At 39.0% G+C, this 17,396-nt stretch overlaps 1 protein-coding gene across 1 annotated transcript in view; it reads right to left on the bottom strand.

Moving 5' to 3' along the window:
- Window positions 1–17,396, bottom strand: part of TBC1D5 (TBC1 domain family member 5) — a 446,909-nt gene that overhangs the window by 26,049 nt on the left and 403,464 nt on the right. The window contains exon 19 of the mRNA XM_049870673.1: window positions 10,023–10,122. Coding sequence (XP_049726630.1) covers window positions 10,023–10,122 — 100 coding nt within the window. The remainder of the gene's footprint in view (window positions 1–10,022; window positions 10,123–17,396) is intronic.

Raw genomic sequence — 17,396 nt, 5'->3', positions numbered from 1 at the left:
CAATTAATAATGCATATCATGAATATCTCCCTGTGTTAATAAACTTAAAAACTATTTTAATCTTTATAAAGACTCCACTACTATACTGCAATGGATTCCTTACTAATGGATATTCCAGCTGTTTCAATTTTGTACTACCCTAATAATTAGAAAAATAGAAACATTATATGAAAAACTACTGGGTTATTAAAACCATTTCTTAAGGAAGCATAAGTCAAAAAGTAAATCGAAAGCTTCAACTTAATTAATCTTTCTTTGTCCTTTTTTCAAATCTTTGCTTAGAGTCAAAACTGCCTACAACACAGGGGCATCGTTTCCTAACCCACTGTTATAACTTGCAGATGACAAAATGCACTGTGGCCCTGGGGCCAGAAGTTCTTTGCTGTATCCCTCAACCTCTTAAAGTGCAGTCATGCTATCTATACGGGGAAACAAAGTCGACAGCTACGTGAAGGGATTCTGACTGAAAGTGAAACGTACGTACCAAAAACACATCTAGTTTTGCGGTTACTTGAAAACTCACAGCTGGTGTGGGCCTTTCTTTCCATTTTAATCAAAGTGTTTCCCCTTCCCATGCAATGAGAAAATGCTCTTTTAGCGCTGACTGAAAGACCCAAATCAGAGCAAAAGCTGTTTGAAAATTCAGAGGCTTAAGTAAAGCTGCTTTCAAAGCTGCTATGTGTACCAAATAACTTGGAAATTTCCTAACAGGATTTTCTACTTAGAGTTCCAGTAAATTTTTCCCCCTGTCACTTCCTTGCTCTCTTATTATGTTCAAAATCAAAATCAAGTAATGCAAAGGTCACCCAAGTAGTCAGAAAAGCAAAACAAGAAAAAAGATTTAATTAAAAAAAAAAAAAAACAACTAAAATTTACTATATAAAACCAAAACCCCTTGCTGTTGATTCCCACTCATAGCAACCCCCTAAGACAGGGCAGAAGTGCCCCACAGGGTTTTAAGGAGAGGCTGGTGGATTCGAACTGCTGATCTCTAGGTTAGCAGCCAAGCTCTTAAACACTGAGCCACCAGGGCTCCAAAATTTACTATATAACATATACTAATTATATATATGGAACCCTGATGGCACATTGGTTAAGAGTTCAGGCTGTTAACCAAAAGGTTGGCAGTTCGAAACCACCAGCCACTTCTTGAAAACCCTATGGGGCAGTTCTACTCTGTCCTATAGGGTTGCTATGAGTCAGAATTGACTTGATGGCAACGGGTTAATTTTATATGTGCGTGTGTGTGTATACACACACATAATAATCTTGTTAATTATTTTTACTGCATTTTAGAGTGTGATGATATTTGATAGTGTATGATTCATCTAAACTTAGTTCTATATGAATTTTAAAAAATGATCATAAAGCAGCATATAATAGAGTTTTAAAAGGTGGTAGAATTAGATGTGACGGGGTAAATTTCTTGCTGTGCTGAGAGAGACTACCCTGCTGGTCAGCTACCGGGGTTTCTCTCTTACTGCTTCCTCCTTATGAGCCCTTTACCTGAAGGAGTGGTGGGAGAGTGGAAATGATGCAGAGGGTAGAACAGGGTCAGCTGTCTAATAATGCAGGCAGGCAGTCAGCCAGTTACATCAATATCTCTTCAAATCCTTTAGAAAACATTTATTACTTGCTACAGGATGGTCTGGCTTAGGCTACACCCAAAATGACAGCCATTTTGACCATCTGCAATGGACTCATGACCTAACAGACTTAGAGACACATGGTATCTAAAGGTGGGGTGGATTATCCAACAGGAAAGGTAAGCAAGGTGCTTACCCTGCTTATCAGATCATTTGTAGCGAACAATTTCACATTTTGCACCACATCAAAGATTCTGCTTCTATGTATGGCTGGCATCTGTCTCTCCCCCAACCCCACCACACCCTTCTACAGTATCAAAGCCTCTTTTCAGATTTATAATCCCTGACAGAGGCAGATGGCCCAGTGAACAAGGTAAGCCTGGGCTTACTTACACTCACTAATCTGTAGTGAAACTGTTAACCTTGTCTATTAAATAATCTGCCACTGTCTTAAGGTAGAGTCTACCTCCAGTGAAGGTCTCAGAGGTGGGCTGCTCTCCGGGGCCTAGGAGTGGGAAAGGGCCTCAGTGGATTTTCTTCGGCTTCTCCTCATAGGTGGGATGCATCCTGATTTCTTGCAATATCTAATACTGTCATTTTTCACACCCACACTGGCCATTCCATTAACATACTTGTCTTAATTTCCTAATTTATTCCCAAACTACAGATGCTAAACACTAGAGAGTGGGGAGAAAAAGGATGTCCATAGGAGGCTGAAAAACAGTATAACAGGCATTACAAAAGCTTTTGCAGGCAGCAGGGGGCTACTGAAACAATACATACATGATGTGACAGAGACCATTTCTAACACAAAATGCCTATCTTTCACAAATGTTGAGTAATGCCTGAAGACTTTATAATGTGACGTATGTATGACTCATACGTGAACTGACTATCAGAATAGGACATTTATGAGAATATAAACACAGTCAGAAGTGAGAAAGGTCATTTGGTCCTGATCTGAATTTTGGGAAGATGGTTTAAAAATGTGTATTCAAAAATTGAAAATAGCACTGTCAAAATAATAATCACATTGGTGATTATAGACAGGTTAGAACAGCAGTAGAACTGATTATTGATCTCGAGAGCTCAACATCTCATATTTCAGTCTGAGGTGGATATGCATTCAGAAAAGGCAGTGCAGCAGTTAAAAGCTGAGATCTGCGGGGGCGGGGGCACAAAGCCAAGACGGTAGATTATTCAGATGCACCAAGCCATCCCTCTGCAACAAGGACCCGAAAAACATGTAGAAAAGATACAGACATCAATCCTGGAACCCTGAACTTTAAATGAAGGGATAAACTATTAGGTTAGAGCCCACTGAGAAGAAACTCATCAAAAACAGTGAACAAGTAGAGGTATGGAGTGGAGGTTCCCTGCCAACTGTCACGGCACAGCACAGCCATTTTGAGATAAAGCCAAAAGCCCTCCATGAAGAGTACAGAAAGGCACCTTCATGGAACTCCCAAAAGCATATATAGGAATGGCGCAGGCACACCCAGAGAGAAGTAAGGTCCCATTTGCTTGCTATAGCTCAAGAAAGTGCCCAGTCCACCTGGACCAGGTGGTGAGAGCTATCATGCCCAACACAAGCACGCAACAAAGGATATCTGACTCACCTGCCCAGACATACCAAACCAAACCAAAGAAAGCAAAAAAACAAAAAAGAAGGACAAAACAAACATGCAATCAATAAAGAAAATAATATCTAAATGTCTCAGAGACAGCAGATAATATCAAAACATATAAAAAGCAGGACAAGATTACTCCAACAAGTGACCAAAATAAAGAATCAGATGACTTTCTGGTAGAAGAAATGGCAGTGGAACTACCTGATATGGAATTCAAAAGACCAATATTTAGGGTGTCAAGAGGTTAGGAAAGAGATCAAAGAAAACACAAACAAAACCAAGGAAAAAAATAGACAAAAATCATGCAAAACACGGACAAGACCAAAAAAACAAAACAAAACATAGCTAGAATCAAGGAAAACAGAAAAAGCAATAGAAGAATTCAGGAAAATAGTACAAGAATAAAATGTTAAACTATTAGAAATCATACAAAAACAGCAACTAGAAACACAAAAGATAAACAACAAAATTTCAGAAATGGACAATACATAGTTTTAGAAGCAAACTTGAAACAATGGAAGATAGAATCAGTGAGATTGAAGACAAATCCATGGACGCCATTTTGAGGAAAAATCAAAGAACGAAGAAAACTTAAGAATTACGTGGGATGCAGTCAAGACCAAAAATTTGTGCATGATTGCAATTCTAGAGAAAATGGAAAACACTAAGAGGATTGTTGAAGATTTGCTGGCAGAAAAGTTCCCTAGCATCATGAAAGATGAAAAGTTGACCATCCAAGAAGCTCAACAAGCCCCATATAGGACGGACCTCAAAAGAAAGTCACCAAGACATATCATATTCATGCTAGCCAAAACCAAAGGCAAAGAACCCTGAGAGGAGCTTAAGAAAAATGAAAAGTCACTTACAAAGGGGAAACAATAAGACTAAGCTTTGATTACTCAGCAGAAACTACATAGGCAAGAAGGCAATGGAATGACATATATAAAACCTTGAAAGAGAAAAACTGCCAACTAAGAATAATAAATACATCCTACAAAATGCTCTCTCAAATACGATGACTAAATTAGGACATTTCCAGATAAACAGAAATTAAAGGCACTTGTACAAACCAAACTTATAGGAAATATTGAAGAGAGTCCTTTGGTTAGAGAATCAACAACATCAGACAACAACCTAGGCTATGACAAAGACAGTACCAGCCAGATACCAACCTAGGTAAAGAACTCTCAATAATAATAATAAAAAAATACTAAAAGATTTAAAACAGGAAATCAGAGATGTCAATCTGTAAATGAGGACAACGTCAAAATAATAAAAGGGGGAACAAATGGTGTAGGTATAGAACTTTCAAATGGAGGGGAAATCAAGGTGATATGAAGTAATAAATGACTGGTTTAAACTTAGGAAGATAAGTGGAAATTTCAAAATAATCACAAAGATAGTTAACAAATCTACTTATCAAGATAAAGAAGAAAAATATAAAGACTTAATAAACACAAAATCTACAATAATGAAAGAAATGCAAAGAAATTCCACAAACAAAAGGAACTCAGCACAGGAAAGAAAGAGGAATAAAGAAATGTCAGCACCACAAAAAAAAGCACACAAAATGACAATAAACTCACAGCTATCGAAAATCAAACTGAATGCAAAAGGCTTAAATACACTTGTAAAGAGGCAGAGAGTGACAGAATGGATAAAAAACACAACTCATCAATATGTTGTCTCCAAGAGACATACCTCAGAGACAAACACATAAATATAAAATTGAAGGATGAAAAAAAAAATATATCAAGTAAACAACCAAAAAAGAGCAGGAGTGGCAATACCAATCTAAGATAAAATAGACTTTAAGGCAAAATCCACCATAAAAGACTGACAAAGAAGGACATTATATAATGACCAAAAGGACAAGCCATCAAGAAGACATAACCTTAATAAATATCTATGCACCCAAAGACATGACTTCAAAATACATAAAACAAATTCAAACAACACTGAAAAGAAAAATAGACAGTTCCACAATTATAGCAGGAGACTTCAACACCCAATTCTTGGTAAAGGACAGAACATCCATAAAGAAACTCAACAAAGATAAAGAAGATCTAAAGGCCACGATCAACCAACTTGACGTCACAGACATATACAGAACACTACACCAACAGCAGCAAAACACACATTCTTTTCCAATGCACATGGAACATTCTCCAGAATAGACCACATTTTAGGTCACAATAAAATCCAAAACACTGAAATACAAAGCATTTTCTTTGATCATGATGCCATAAAAGTAGAAATTAGTAACAGGAAGAGCAAGGGGGAAAAAAAACATGGAAACTGAATAACACTTTGCTTTAAAACCATGGGTAACAGAAGAAATCAAAGAGAGAATAAAAAAAATTCCTAGAATCAAAGGAGAATGAAAACTCATCATACCAAAGGCACTGGGACACAGCAAAGGCAGTGCTCAGAGGTCAATTTATAGCGATATACACACATATCAAAAGACCAAAAAAAAAAAAAAAACCAAACCCAGTGCCGTCGAGTCGATTCCGACTCATAGCAACCCTATAGGACAGAGTAGAACTGCCCCACAGAGTTTCCAAGGAGCGCCTGGTGGATTTGAACTGCTGACCCTTTGGTTAGCAGCCGTGGCACTTAACCACTATGCCACCAGGGTTTCCAACATATCAAAAAAGGGTCAAAATCAAAATGTTAGTACTACAACTGGAACAAATACAAAAAAAAAGAGCCCAGTTACCAGAAGAAGAAATAATAAAGATCAGAGCAAAAGTAAATAAAATAGAGAAGAGAAAAACAATAGAAAGAAATCAAGACCAAAAGTCGATCTTTTGAAAATATCAACAAAATCGACAAACCACTGGCCAAATTGACAATAAAGAAAAACAAGAGAAAACTCAAATCACCCAAATAAGAAATGGATGGGGGACATAACGACAGATCCAAATGAATTAAAAAGAATCATAACAGAGTACTATGAAAAACTGTACTCCAATAAATTTGACAGTCTAGAGGAAATGGAAAATTTCTAAACACACATTACCCAGCTAAACTAACGCAAACTGAGGTAGAAAATCTGAACAGGTTCATACCAAGAAAAGAGATTGAAAAAGGTAAAAAGAAAACAAAACAAAAACCCCGCAATAAAAAAAAAAGCCCTGGCTTGGATGGCTTCACTGGAGAATTCTACCAAACATTTACAGAAGAACTCACATCAGTAGTATTCAAATTATTTCAAACCACAGAATAGGAAAGGATACTCTCAACAAATTCATTCTATGAAGCCAACATAACCCTGATACCAAAGCCAGGCAAAGACACCGCAAAAAAAGAAAATTACAGACCAATATCCCTCATGAAGACAGATGCAAAAATCCTCAACAAAATTCCAGCCAACAGAATTCAGCATCATATCAAAAAAATAATACACCATGACCAAGGGAGATTCGTACCAGGTATGCAAGGATGGTTCAACATTAGAAAATCAATCAACTTAATCTACCACATAAACACAACAAAAGAAAAGAATCATATGATCAACTGAATCGATGCTGAGAAGGCATTTGATAAAGGCCAACACCCATTCCTGATTTAAAAAACTCTCAATACAATAGGAATAGATGAGAAATTCCTCAACATAATAAAAGACATCTTTATGAAACCAAGAGCCAACATCATTCTAAAGGGAAAGAGGCTGAAAGCATTCCTCCTAAGAATAGGAACAAGACAAGGAGGCCCCTTATCACCACTCCTACTTAACCTTGTGCTAAAAGTCCTAGCTGGAGCAATAAGGCAAGAAAAAGAAATAAAGGGCATCCAAATTGATAAGGAAGAAGTAAAACTATCCTTATTTGCAGACAATATGATATTATACATAGGAAACTCTAAAGGTGCCATAAGAAAACTACTGGAAATAATGTAAAGATTCAGTAGAGTAGCAGAATACAAGATCGACATACAAAAATCAGTTGAATCCCTATACACCAACAAAGAGAATTACAAAAAGGAAATCAGGAAAACAATACCATTTATAACAACACCTAATAAAATCAAATAATTAGTAATAAATGTAATCAGGGATGTAAAAGACCTATATTAAGGAACACTACAAAACACACTACTGCAAGAAACCAAAACAGACCTACATAAATAGAAAAACATACCATGCTCATGAATAAGAAGACTCAACATAGTAAAAATGTCAATTCTACCCAAAGGGATTTACAGATAGAATGCAATCTTGATCCAAATATTGACAGCATCCTTTAACCAGATGGAAAAACTAATCATTAATACTATATAGAAAGGAAATAGGCCCCAGATAAGTAAAGCATTATTGAAGAAGTGCAAAGTAGGACGCCTCACACTGCCTGATCTCAGAAGCTACTATACAGCCAGGGTAGTCAAAACAGCCTGACACTGATACGACGACAGACACATAGACCAATGGAACAGAATTGAGAACCTGGACGAAAATCCATCCACCTATTGTAAGCTGGTCTTTGACAAAGGCCCAAACTCCTTAAATGGGGAAAAGACAGTGTCTTTAACAAATGGTGCTGGCAAAACTGAATATCCATCTGTAAAAAAATGAAACAGGATTCATACCTCACACCATACACAAAAACTAACTCAGAATGGATCAAAGACCTAATTATAAAACCAAAAACTACAAAGATCATGGAAGAAAAATTGGCACAACACTAGTGCCCTAATACATGGCATAAATAGGATATGAAATAACAACACACAAATGCCAGAAGATAAACTAGATAACTGGCATCTCCTAAAAATTAAACACGCTCATCAAAAGACTTCACCAAAAGAATAAAAAGAGAACCTACAGACTGGGAAAAAGTTTTTTTGGCTACAATGTATCTGACAAGGGTCTAATCTTTAAAATCTATAAGATACTGCAACAGGGTAACAATAAAAAGACAAATAACCCAATTAAAAAATGGGCAAAAGGTATGAAATATGAACAGACACTTCAGCAAAGAAGACATCTGGGTAGCTAACTGACACATGAGGAAATGCAGGTGATCATTAGCCATTACAAAAAAAAAAAACTGCTGCCAACGAGTAGATTAAGACTCATAGCAACCCTATCAAAACTATAACGAGATACCATCTCACCTCAACAATACTGGCACTAATTAATAAAAAAACACAAAATAACAAATGTTGGAGAGGCTGCGGGAAGATTTGAACTCTTATGCACTGCTAGTGGGAATGCAAAAGGGTACAACCACTATGGAAAACGATATGGCGCTTCCTTAAAAAGCTAGAAATAGAAATACCATATGATGCAGCAATCCCACTCCCAGGAATATATCCTAGAGAAATAAGAGCCATCACATGAATAGACATATGCACACCCATGTTCACTGTAGCATTATTCACAATAGCAAAAAGAAACAACCTAAGTGTCCATCAACAGATGATTGGATAAACAAATTATGGTACATACACACAACGACAAAGATGAATGATGACTCTGAGAAGCACCTCACAACGTGGATGAATCTGGAGGAAATTACGCTGCGTGAACTAAGTCAATCATAAATGGACAAATATGGTATGCGACCACTATTACACTAACTCAAGAAAAGGTTTACGCACAGGAAGAAACAATCTGTGATGGTTATGAGGGAGGGAAGACTGGGAAGGGGAACTCACTGACTAGATAGTAGATAAGTGTTAACTTTGTTGAAGGGAAAAACAGTACACATTACAGGGGAAGTCCACACAATGTGACCAAGGCAAAGTCACAGAAGATTCACAGACACATCCAAACACCCTGAGGGACCAAGCTGCTGGGCTGAGGGCTGGGGACATCTGGGTCAATTGGCATAACACAGTTCATAAAAAAAAAATATTCTACATTCGACTTTGGTGAGTAGCGTCTGGGGTCTTAAAAGCTTGAGAGTGGCCACCTAAGATACATCTACTGTTCCTGTCCTGTCCTGAGCAAAGGAGGATGAAGAAAACCAAAGATATAAGGGAAATGTTAGTCCAAAGGGCTTAGGGACTACCTGGCTACCACCACCGACCACTCTGACAGGGATCACAACGGGGTCCAAGACAGAGCTGGAGAAAACTGTAGAACAAAATTCAAATTCACAAACAAAAAAGGCCAGACTTGAACTGGTCTGACAGAGACTAGAGAAAACCCCAAGACTATGGCTCCTGGACACCCCTGTGACTCAGAACTGAAATCACTGCTGAAGTTCACCCTTCAGCCAAAGATTACACAGGTGTACAAAACAAACAATAACACATGTGAGGAACATGCTTCTTAGTTCTATCATATAAATGAGACAAATGGGCAACATGTGCCCAAAAGCAAAGGTGAGAAGGCAGGAAGGGACAGGAAAAGAGGAGGAATGGAAACGGGGAACGCAGGGTGGAGAAGGGGAGAGTGTTGACACATCACGGGGATTACAACCAATGTCACAAAACAATCTGTGTACGAAGTGTTGAATGAGAAACGAATTTCCTCTGTAAACTTTCACCTGAAGTACACACACACACACACACGCAAACACATATACACAAAGAGTTAAGATCTACAGTCAGATTGCTTGAGTTTGAATTTCCACTCCACTTACTGGTAACATAGTCTTGGGAAATTTTCTTAATCTCTTTGGGCTTAAGTTTCCTCATCTGTACAATGGGGATAGAAATGTGGTAAATAGCCCTTCTGCCCTAGGACTGTGAAGAGGACTCAGTGAGGTAATCCAGGTAACACAGGGCCTACCCTGCAGCAGTGCTAGTGGTTATCATTGCTACAACGAGAGCAGGGCCCAAACAGTTCACTCACCAAGATGAGTGTTCATCACCTTTGCACAGTATTTGCACATGGCATCCAGGTCATTCAACTGTCCTTGAAGGAAGGAAATTTGGGCTTCTAATTCTTCTTCCTAAAATGAAGGGATAAAGATAGAGAAATTTTAAAAATACATTCAAATAAATTCCCTAAAGCCCCTTAAATGATCTGAACCATTTTAAAGATGTACAATCTCTTTTCAGTCTTAGATAAAACAGCAAATAAAAATGAACTTATTGCCACCACCAACAAAACAGAGAAAGGGTCAAAGGAAGGTTTCAAAAACTCTGAGCTTTTCTTAATTGAATGAGAGTTTTGTATGATGTGCAAGTGCCTACAGATATAACCTTGTATTAAAAGGTACATAAAATACTTCAATAAATACTGAGCAACACAAATTGGAAGAGTAAATGGGATTTCAGCACACTATACTTCCTAGGCAGCTGGTACAAAAACACTACATTTTACCTCTCACACATTTGGGAAACCAAAGATTTCCATTTGTATAAGACAAATCTCAACATTTTCGAGACAACGATAACAATCTCTTAAAATGTGAGATCTCCCAAAGCACTTGGAAAACTTTTGCACCAGGAGCTGATCAATAAAAAAAATAGCTGTTCTTATATTTTCTCTCTTGATATGACACTTGAGTATTTTATTTATTTGTTTCTAAGACAAAGTAGCCCAGGTTGAGTAAATATCTAAATGGCAAAAGATAATCTAAATGTAACAAAAGGATAGTCTTTTTTATAGGAAAAAAAATACCACATACAAAAAATCCCTAAGGAAATTGAGACAATTACAGGAGTCTTTTTCTGAGGAAGAGAATAATCTCCGTAATTTAGGATGTTTTAAATCACGTTAGCTTGGATACAGAGAAAAGATATTGCCATGGCTGGGGTCGGCCAGAGAACTGATTTTCCAGTCTTAAATGCTTGTTCTTTCGCTTAAGAACCATTGGTTGAAAAGAACGGAAGAAGAATCTAGGGAAGTATTCTTTTTCTTAGAGAATGAGTATACTCTGGCTTACAGATGAAAATATAATAGCTGAAAAGGTTACTTGTAGGTGTATCCCATTTTAACAACACACATATGCAGCACTGAAAAGTATTGTTTTTAAAGTGTTGCCTGGAGATCCAACCCTTACAAGTGTGCATTTAAGTGCTTGACATAGAAAACAAACAGCAGCTCTAAAAAAAAAAAAAATTGTGAAAACCCCACTGTAGAACGATACATGTGTTAACCACATTCTTTTTGTATGCTGTAGCTTACTTTACTTTGTAAAGTACAGCAGCCTCTCTTCTGATATGCAAATAAGGACTAGATGCTACCATGAAAAGCCCAGTTGGAAAAAAAAAAAATTATTATTATTTTTTTTTGTGTATAGATGGTACCACCTTTCTCACCCTTCAGGTGGCAGCAAGGTGGAAAAGGATGGGGTATTCAGGGCATTTTTCTTCTCCTTTCTCACCTTTGTTTCTGCACTGTTTGAGTCTTCCTATTCTATTAGGACACTGTAGGAATTAGAAGAAGAAGGCTACATATTGGATAACTATGGCTGTGCTTGGTCTCCAAAGATGGCCACCATCAATCTCTTCCCTCCCTGACTGTGCATGTTACTCAACTCACCATGAGGTGGAATCTATTTCCCCTCTCCCTGAATCTGGGATGGCCTTGTGACTTGCCTTGATTCAGAGAATGTAGCAGAAGTTAAGCCATGCCAGTCTGGGGCCAATTTAAGAGGCATGTCAACTTCTGCTTTCAACAGAGGAAGATAGTTGTCATGCTATAAAGTTCTGGCTAGAATACTGAAAGAGAGGAGAGATCATATATAAAGAGACAACAGGAGAGGTGCTAGACATGTGAATGAAGCCTTCCTGAATCTTCCGGCCCAACCCAGCTGATGCTAGCCAAGCCAGTGACCATAGTAAAGACCACATGGGGCAAAGAACAGCTCAGCCGAGCCCTGCTCAAATTTTTGACCCAGAAAACTGTGAGAAATAAGTGTTGTTTTAAGATACTAAATTTCGGTGTGATTTGCTACGTAGCAATAGATAAATAAAATAGTGGTAGAACAGAAAGAACACTAAATTTGTATATGACATGAGAAAGCTTGAGTTCTACTCCTGGTTCTGACATTAACGAGTTACATGACCTTAGGTAATTCTCTATCCAGTCTGGACCTAAGTTCAGGACTCACCGGAGAAAGTTAATGCTACAGACTTTGCTCCAAAGGAGCTTACAATCTAGAAGTTGGAGAAAGAAAGTTATAGAAATTACCGGAATGTAAGGTAGAAAAGCCTTTTAATGAAATAAATAAAATTGCTCTGGGTATTTTTATCCTGGTCTCCTTCTCCTATCCCCTTCACTGAACAAGTCGCTGTTTCACTGTTACAGACACAAAACCCAACTTGATGAGTTTAAAACTGTACCGAGGCCAGGACTTGGCAGTCTTTTAGAAGGAAGAGGTCCAGCTATGGCTTGTGTTTCTACTTGCATGTGGCTACCAACTGGGGTACTGACAGCCTGGAGTGGACAAAGCACACCAGGAACAAAATGCCTCCTGGCTCAAACACATCACTCTACACATTAGTTTTATTTGGATTAGCAACCGCTTCTCTTAAAATGCAAAAACGTTTGGGAGCTTTAATCTCCTGCAGTTATTGTACCCACCCACCCAGTTATTGTACACGTGAAAAATGCTGAATTGGCAAATGTTATGTTATCTATATTTTTATATCAATAATAACAGTAATAAAAAGGATTCATTTCAAAAGAGACAGGCCTGGCCTGTTGGTGGTGAGGGCCTTGGACAGCTGGAGGTAAGCACATCACTCAAAAGGTGCCTCTTTGGGGCTTTGGGGACTATGGCTTCAGGGGACATCTAAGTCAACTGGCAAAATAAATTCTATTAAGAAAACATTCTGCATCCCACTTTGAAGTGTGGCGTCTGGGGTCTTAAATGCTAACAAGTGGCCATCTAAGATGCATCAATGAGTCTCAACCCACCTGGATCAAAGGAGAATGAAGAACACCAAGGTCACAAGGTAATTATGAGCCCAAGAGACAGAAAGGGCCATGTGAACTAGAGACTTACATCATCCTGAGACCAGAAGAACTAGATGGTACCCGGCCACAATCGATGACTGCCCTGACAGGGAGCACAACAGAGAACCCCTGAGGGAACAGGAGAATAGTGGGATGCAGACCCCAAATTCTCATAAAAAGACCAGACTTAATGGTCTGACTGAGACTAGAAGAATCTCAGCGGTCATGGTCCCCAAACCTTCTATTGGCCCAGGACAGGAACCATTCCCGAAGTCAACTCATCAGACATGGATTGGACTGGACAATGGGGTTGGAGAGAAATGCTGATGAGGAGTGAGCTACTTGTATCAGGTGGACACTTGAGACTATGTTGGCATCTCCTGTCTAGAGGGGAGATGGGAGGGTAGAGAGGGTTAGAAACTGGCAAAATGGTCATGAAAGGAGAGACTGGAAGGAGGGAGCGGCTGACTCATTAGGAGGAGAGTAAGTGGGAGTATGTAGTAAGGTGTATGTAAGTTTATACGTGAGAGACTGACTTGATTTGTAAACTTTCACTTAAAGCACAATAAAAATTATTTTTTTTTAAAAAAGGTGCCTCTTAAGACACTTCACTGTGATCAGGAGGAACGTTACTGTAAGAAAGACAGATGAGACTGCTCCTCTCTAAATTATGCAGTGTACAACCTGCACACAGGTATGGGGAGGACTGGAGAGCACGGCAGCCCTAGGCACTTGCTAGGTAGAGAGAGAAAAACACCGTTGTCCAAGTTTGCTACGTTCCGTAGGGCTCTGGTGGGAGCAAATCAACGGCGTTTTGTACGCTGTGCCACAGAAAACCCGAGTCAATCTTGATACAAGTGGAATCTGCAGTGTAGAAAACGGCCTTCCGTTCATACAAACACTTTTTCCAAAGGAAAGCTTACACAAAAGCCCGATTCATAAGAGATAAAAGAGGACCACTCTGGTTGAAGCAAGGTGAAGGGGTCAAGAACCTCTTTCATCTGGAAGTTTGAAATCTGGCATTTTACTCTTCTAGAGTTTGTTTAATCTTAAAGCTTTCCCAAACCCTTCAACTGTCACTCAGACTTTATATATAGAAATGGAATCACTTGGAGGCAAAAGGTGGCTTGTCATTTACTGTTCACTGTATTATACAATTACAGGTATAAAAAAAGAGCCAAGAATCCAGCTTCTAAAATTATGGGAGCCGACTACATTTCTAGCTTCTCCTGTTCCACACTCCTCCCAATGAACAGCTTTAGTCATTTGTTTTCATTAAACTGGTCCTCTGTAATCAAAAACAAATGGTTGGCTAATTGCCATGAGATTTTACGAAAGCAACCAGTTAGTTTAATTTTCACCTATAAATAAGACATTGAAGAGAAATACTTATTACGTTAACTTCTGCATGTATGTCTGCCTTCCTCTGCAGGAGAGACTGTGGTGTAGCAGGAGAGTGTGGTGTGGTAGACACACCTCGGTTCAAATCCTCTTTCTGTCAGTTGCTAGCCGTACTAACTTGAACAAGCCCTTTATGTCTTGGTCCTCTCCCCTGCACTAGCAGGAGGTGGGAGAACAAAAGGAAACCACATGCAGAGCAGTGTCTGGCACACAGTAGACACTCAATAAAGGTGATTCTTCTTTTAAAAAAATTTTAAAAATAATCAGGTTAAAACAATTAAATGTGTTTTAAGTACAGAAGTTTATGATTCACTGTTGGAAAACACTGGTCTCTGGTTTTAAAACCTGTATGTATGTAGCTTAGCACAGAAAGATTATTAGGGCTTAGGAGCCCGTCACTGTCATGTATTCTAGATAGCAAACTGAGGTGCAAGACAAGAAACTGAGAGGCTATTATGAACTAAAGCCACATGCAGGCCACAACATGCAACCTGACCAACCGTACTTGGCAGCCCTGTCAGGAAGGACCAGAGGATGAGGAGAGTTCCATTAGGAGAGGAAAAGAGCTGGCATCTAATCCTCATATAGTGATCATGACATGCCAGACAGAGTTTTGCATATATTAACTCATTTAATCCTCACAACAAATCTATGAGGTAGATTCTTTCGTCATCTACACAAAGCATGATCTACTTCTCCATAAGTCACATTCTCTGGAGGTGTATGCAGGTCACTAAGCCTGCTACTTCCATTTTCACCGTGAGTACACATTCTTTCTTCTGCTCAATTTCTATTGTCTTTCTGACTGATAACCCTTATCTCGGTTCCCTTTGACAGAGATTCACCAATTACAGTATTGAGTCCTAACCCCAAATTGCTTACTAAATTGTCTTCCTTTGAAAACGTTCAGGCTGTGTTTTGTTCTGTTATTTGCTGAATGATTTTTGTTTTGACTGTATAATCTGAAGAAATGTTTTTTTTTTGTCTTTTAAACACTGCCATTCCCCCCACTATTGCTGATACATCATTATACTTCTACTCAAATATCATATATCTCAGTTGTTTAAACTGTTTTATAATATATGGATTTTTTGGTCTTGATTTTATAAAATGCTTCCACATTTTCCTGCTGTTTCTTGGTTAATAATTGGACAAGTTTTATTGTGTATTATTTATTCACTTACTCATTTGTTTATTTAACAAATATATTTGTTGGCATTGTGTTAGGCCTTGTGGGCAATACAGTAAGAAATGAACATGGACTTTGACCTCTAGAAGTTTAGAGGAAGATAAGACCTGTATACAAAGCCAAGACATAGCTTTCTTGACGTTGCTTACAGATTAGAAGCATTAGTGGTTTTATCTCACTATTTGAAGACAAATCTTCTAAAAAGAAAACATATGCTGTTAACATCTGAAATATGCCAGTATTTTACGTACAAAGAGCTGCCACTGAATGTAAACTATTTTTTAAATCTTGCTGTTAATCTATCAAATAAGTGTACAGGATTCTTCTTATTTTAGGCATGAAGCAAATTATGGCTTTTTAAAATGAAATACCTGTGTTCCTATAAAGTAAAATCCAAACATTTATCTCATTAAAATTTAAGTTGTTTTTCTTAAAAAAAAAAAAAAAAAAAAAAAGCCAAGACAAGAGTAAGTTCTTGAGAAAAGACATGGAACAGGAGCCTGCAAAACTCTGGGGAGGGCAGAGGACTTCCAATTGGTGGAGGTGGAAACGAAAACAGGTTTTCTGGAGGGCACACCATTTTTGAGGGGTCTTGAAGAAGAGGGGCTTGATTCAAAAGAAACAGTGGCTAAGGCTGTTTTAGGAGGCAGGGATCTGGTAAGCAAAGGTGTGGAGGCAGGACAGTGTAAGGCATGGGTGAGGACCAGTCACTGTACCAGGTGAAAGCCTGGGAACAGCAAGAGCTGAGGTTTGGCAGGAAGGGTGCAGCCGTATCACGGACGGCGTGGCTGCAAGACTAAGGGGTGCTACGACAAATTGGTGAGCCCATTTTTATAAAGATCACTATGGCAACGATTGGAGGATCTGGAGGCTGGACAGACAGCTGGCAAGATTGAGACTGCCCCTGAGAAGAGGGCATTAAGTGCTTCACCAGGCTGGTGGTCTTTGGAGAGAAAGGAGAAGGAATTTAGTAATCAACTGGCTGTGAGGCAGAGGGAGGGAAAGCCATCAAGGCTGGTTCTGAGGTCTCAGGCCTGCATGCTGGAGGGAGGATGGGGTGCAAACAGCTTCAGACAGAGGGTGGCACACATGGGCTTGGAGATACTGATTTTGAGATGCTGGTGGAACCTTCGGGTTAGGATGTTTACAGCGTGTTAGAAAAATGTGACCAAAGGGGGGAGGACAGAACGGGAAGGAGAAAGAGAGAAAGGGAGAGAACAAAGCTGAAAATATAATTTTTTAAGAGTTTTTTGCATAGTGGTGATACCTAAAGCTCCGAAGTTAAAGTGCCCAAGGGAGATAATGGGGTTTAGGGTTGGGACCCAAGACAGGGTTTTCTGGGGCCACGCAGGTAATAGGGAAAGGGAGGAGAGTTTGTTTGGCCATGACCTCTCAGGGCCTGTTGTGTGTTAAAAAACAAGCAAAGAAACATGCACTATTCCAGCCCTGGGGAGGGGAGATTAGTTTTTAAACAATCAGCCTTATTACATTTTTGCTGCAGATAATTACGTTTTCAGGGTCAGGGTTTGGCTTGCAGACTGCTGTGGCCCCCGCCGTCTGGCACAGAGCAAGCTCACAGATGATTACACAGGCCTCAGCAGTGTCTTTGTCCGGGGTCCTGTTTTGGGGGGAAGGGGGAAGGGAAGAGCAGCAGGTGGAGTTCTGTTTAGCTTCCAAGTAGGTCTCCTCAGATCACAAGAGAAGCAGACAAGGGAACCGACACTGAC

Source organism: Elephas maximus, chromosome 27 (genome assembly GCF_024166365.1).
Source record: "Elephas maximus indicus isolate mEleMax1 chromosome 27, mEleMax1 primary haplotype, whole genome shotgun sequence".
Classification (NCBI taxonomy): Eukaryota; Metazoa; Chordata; class Mammalia; order Proboscidea; family Elephantidae; genus Elephas; species Elephas maximus.
Note: the sequence above shows the minus strand (reverse complement) of the source record. Positions and strands in the feature narration are given on the sequence as shown.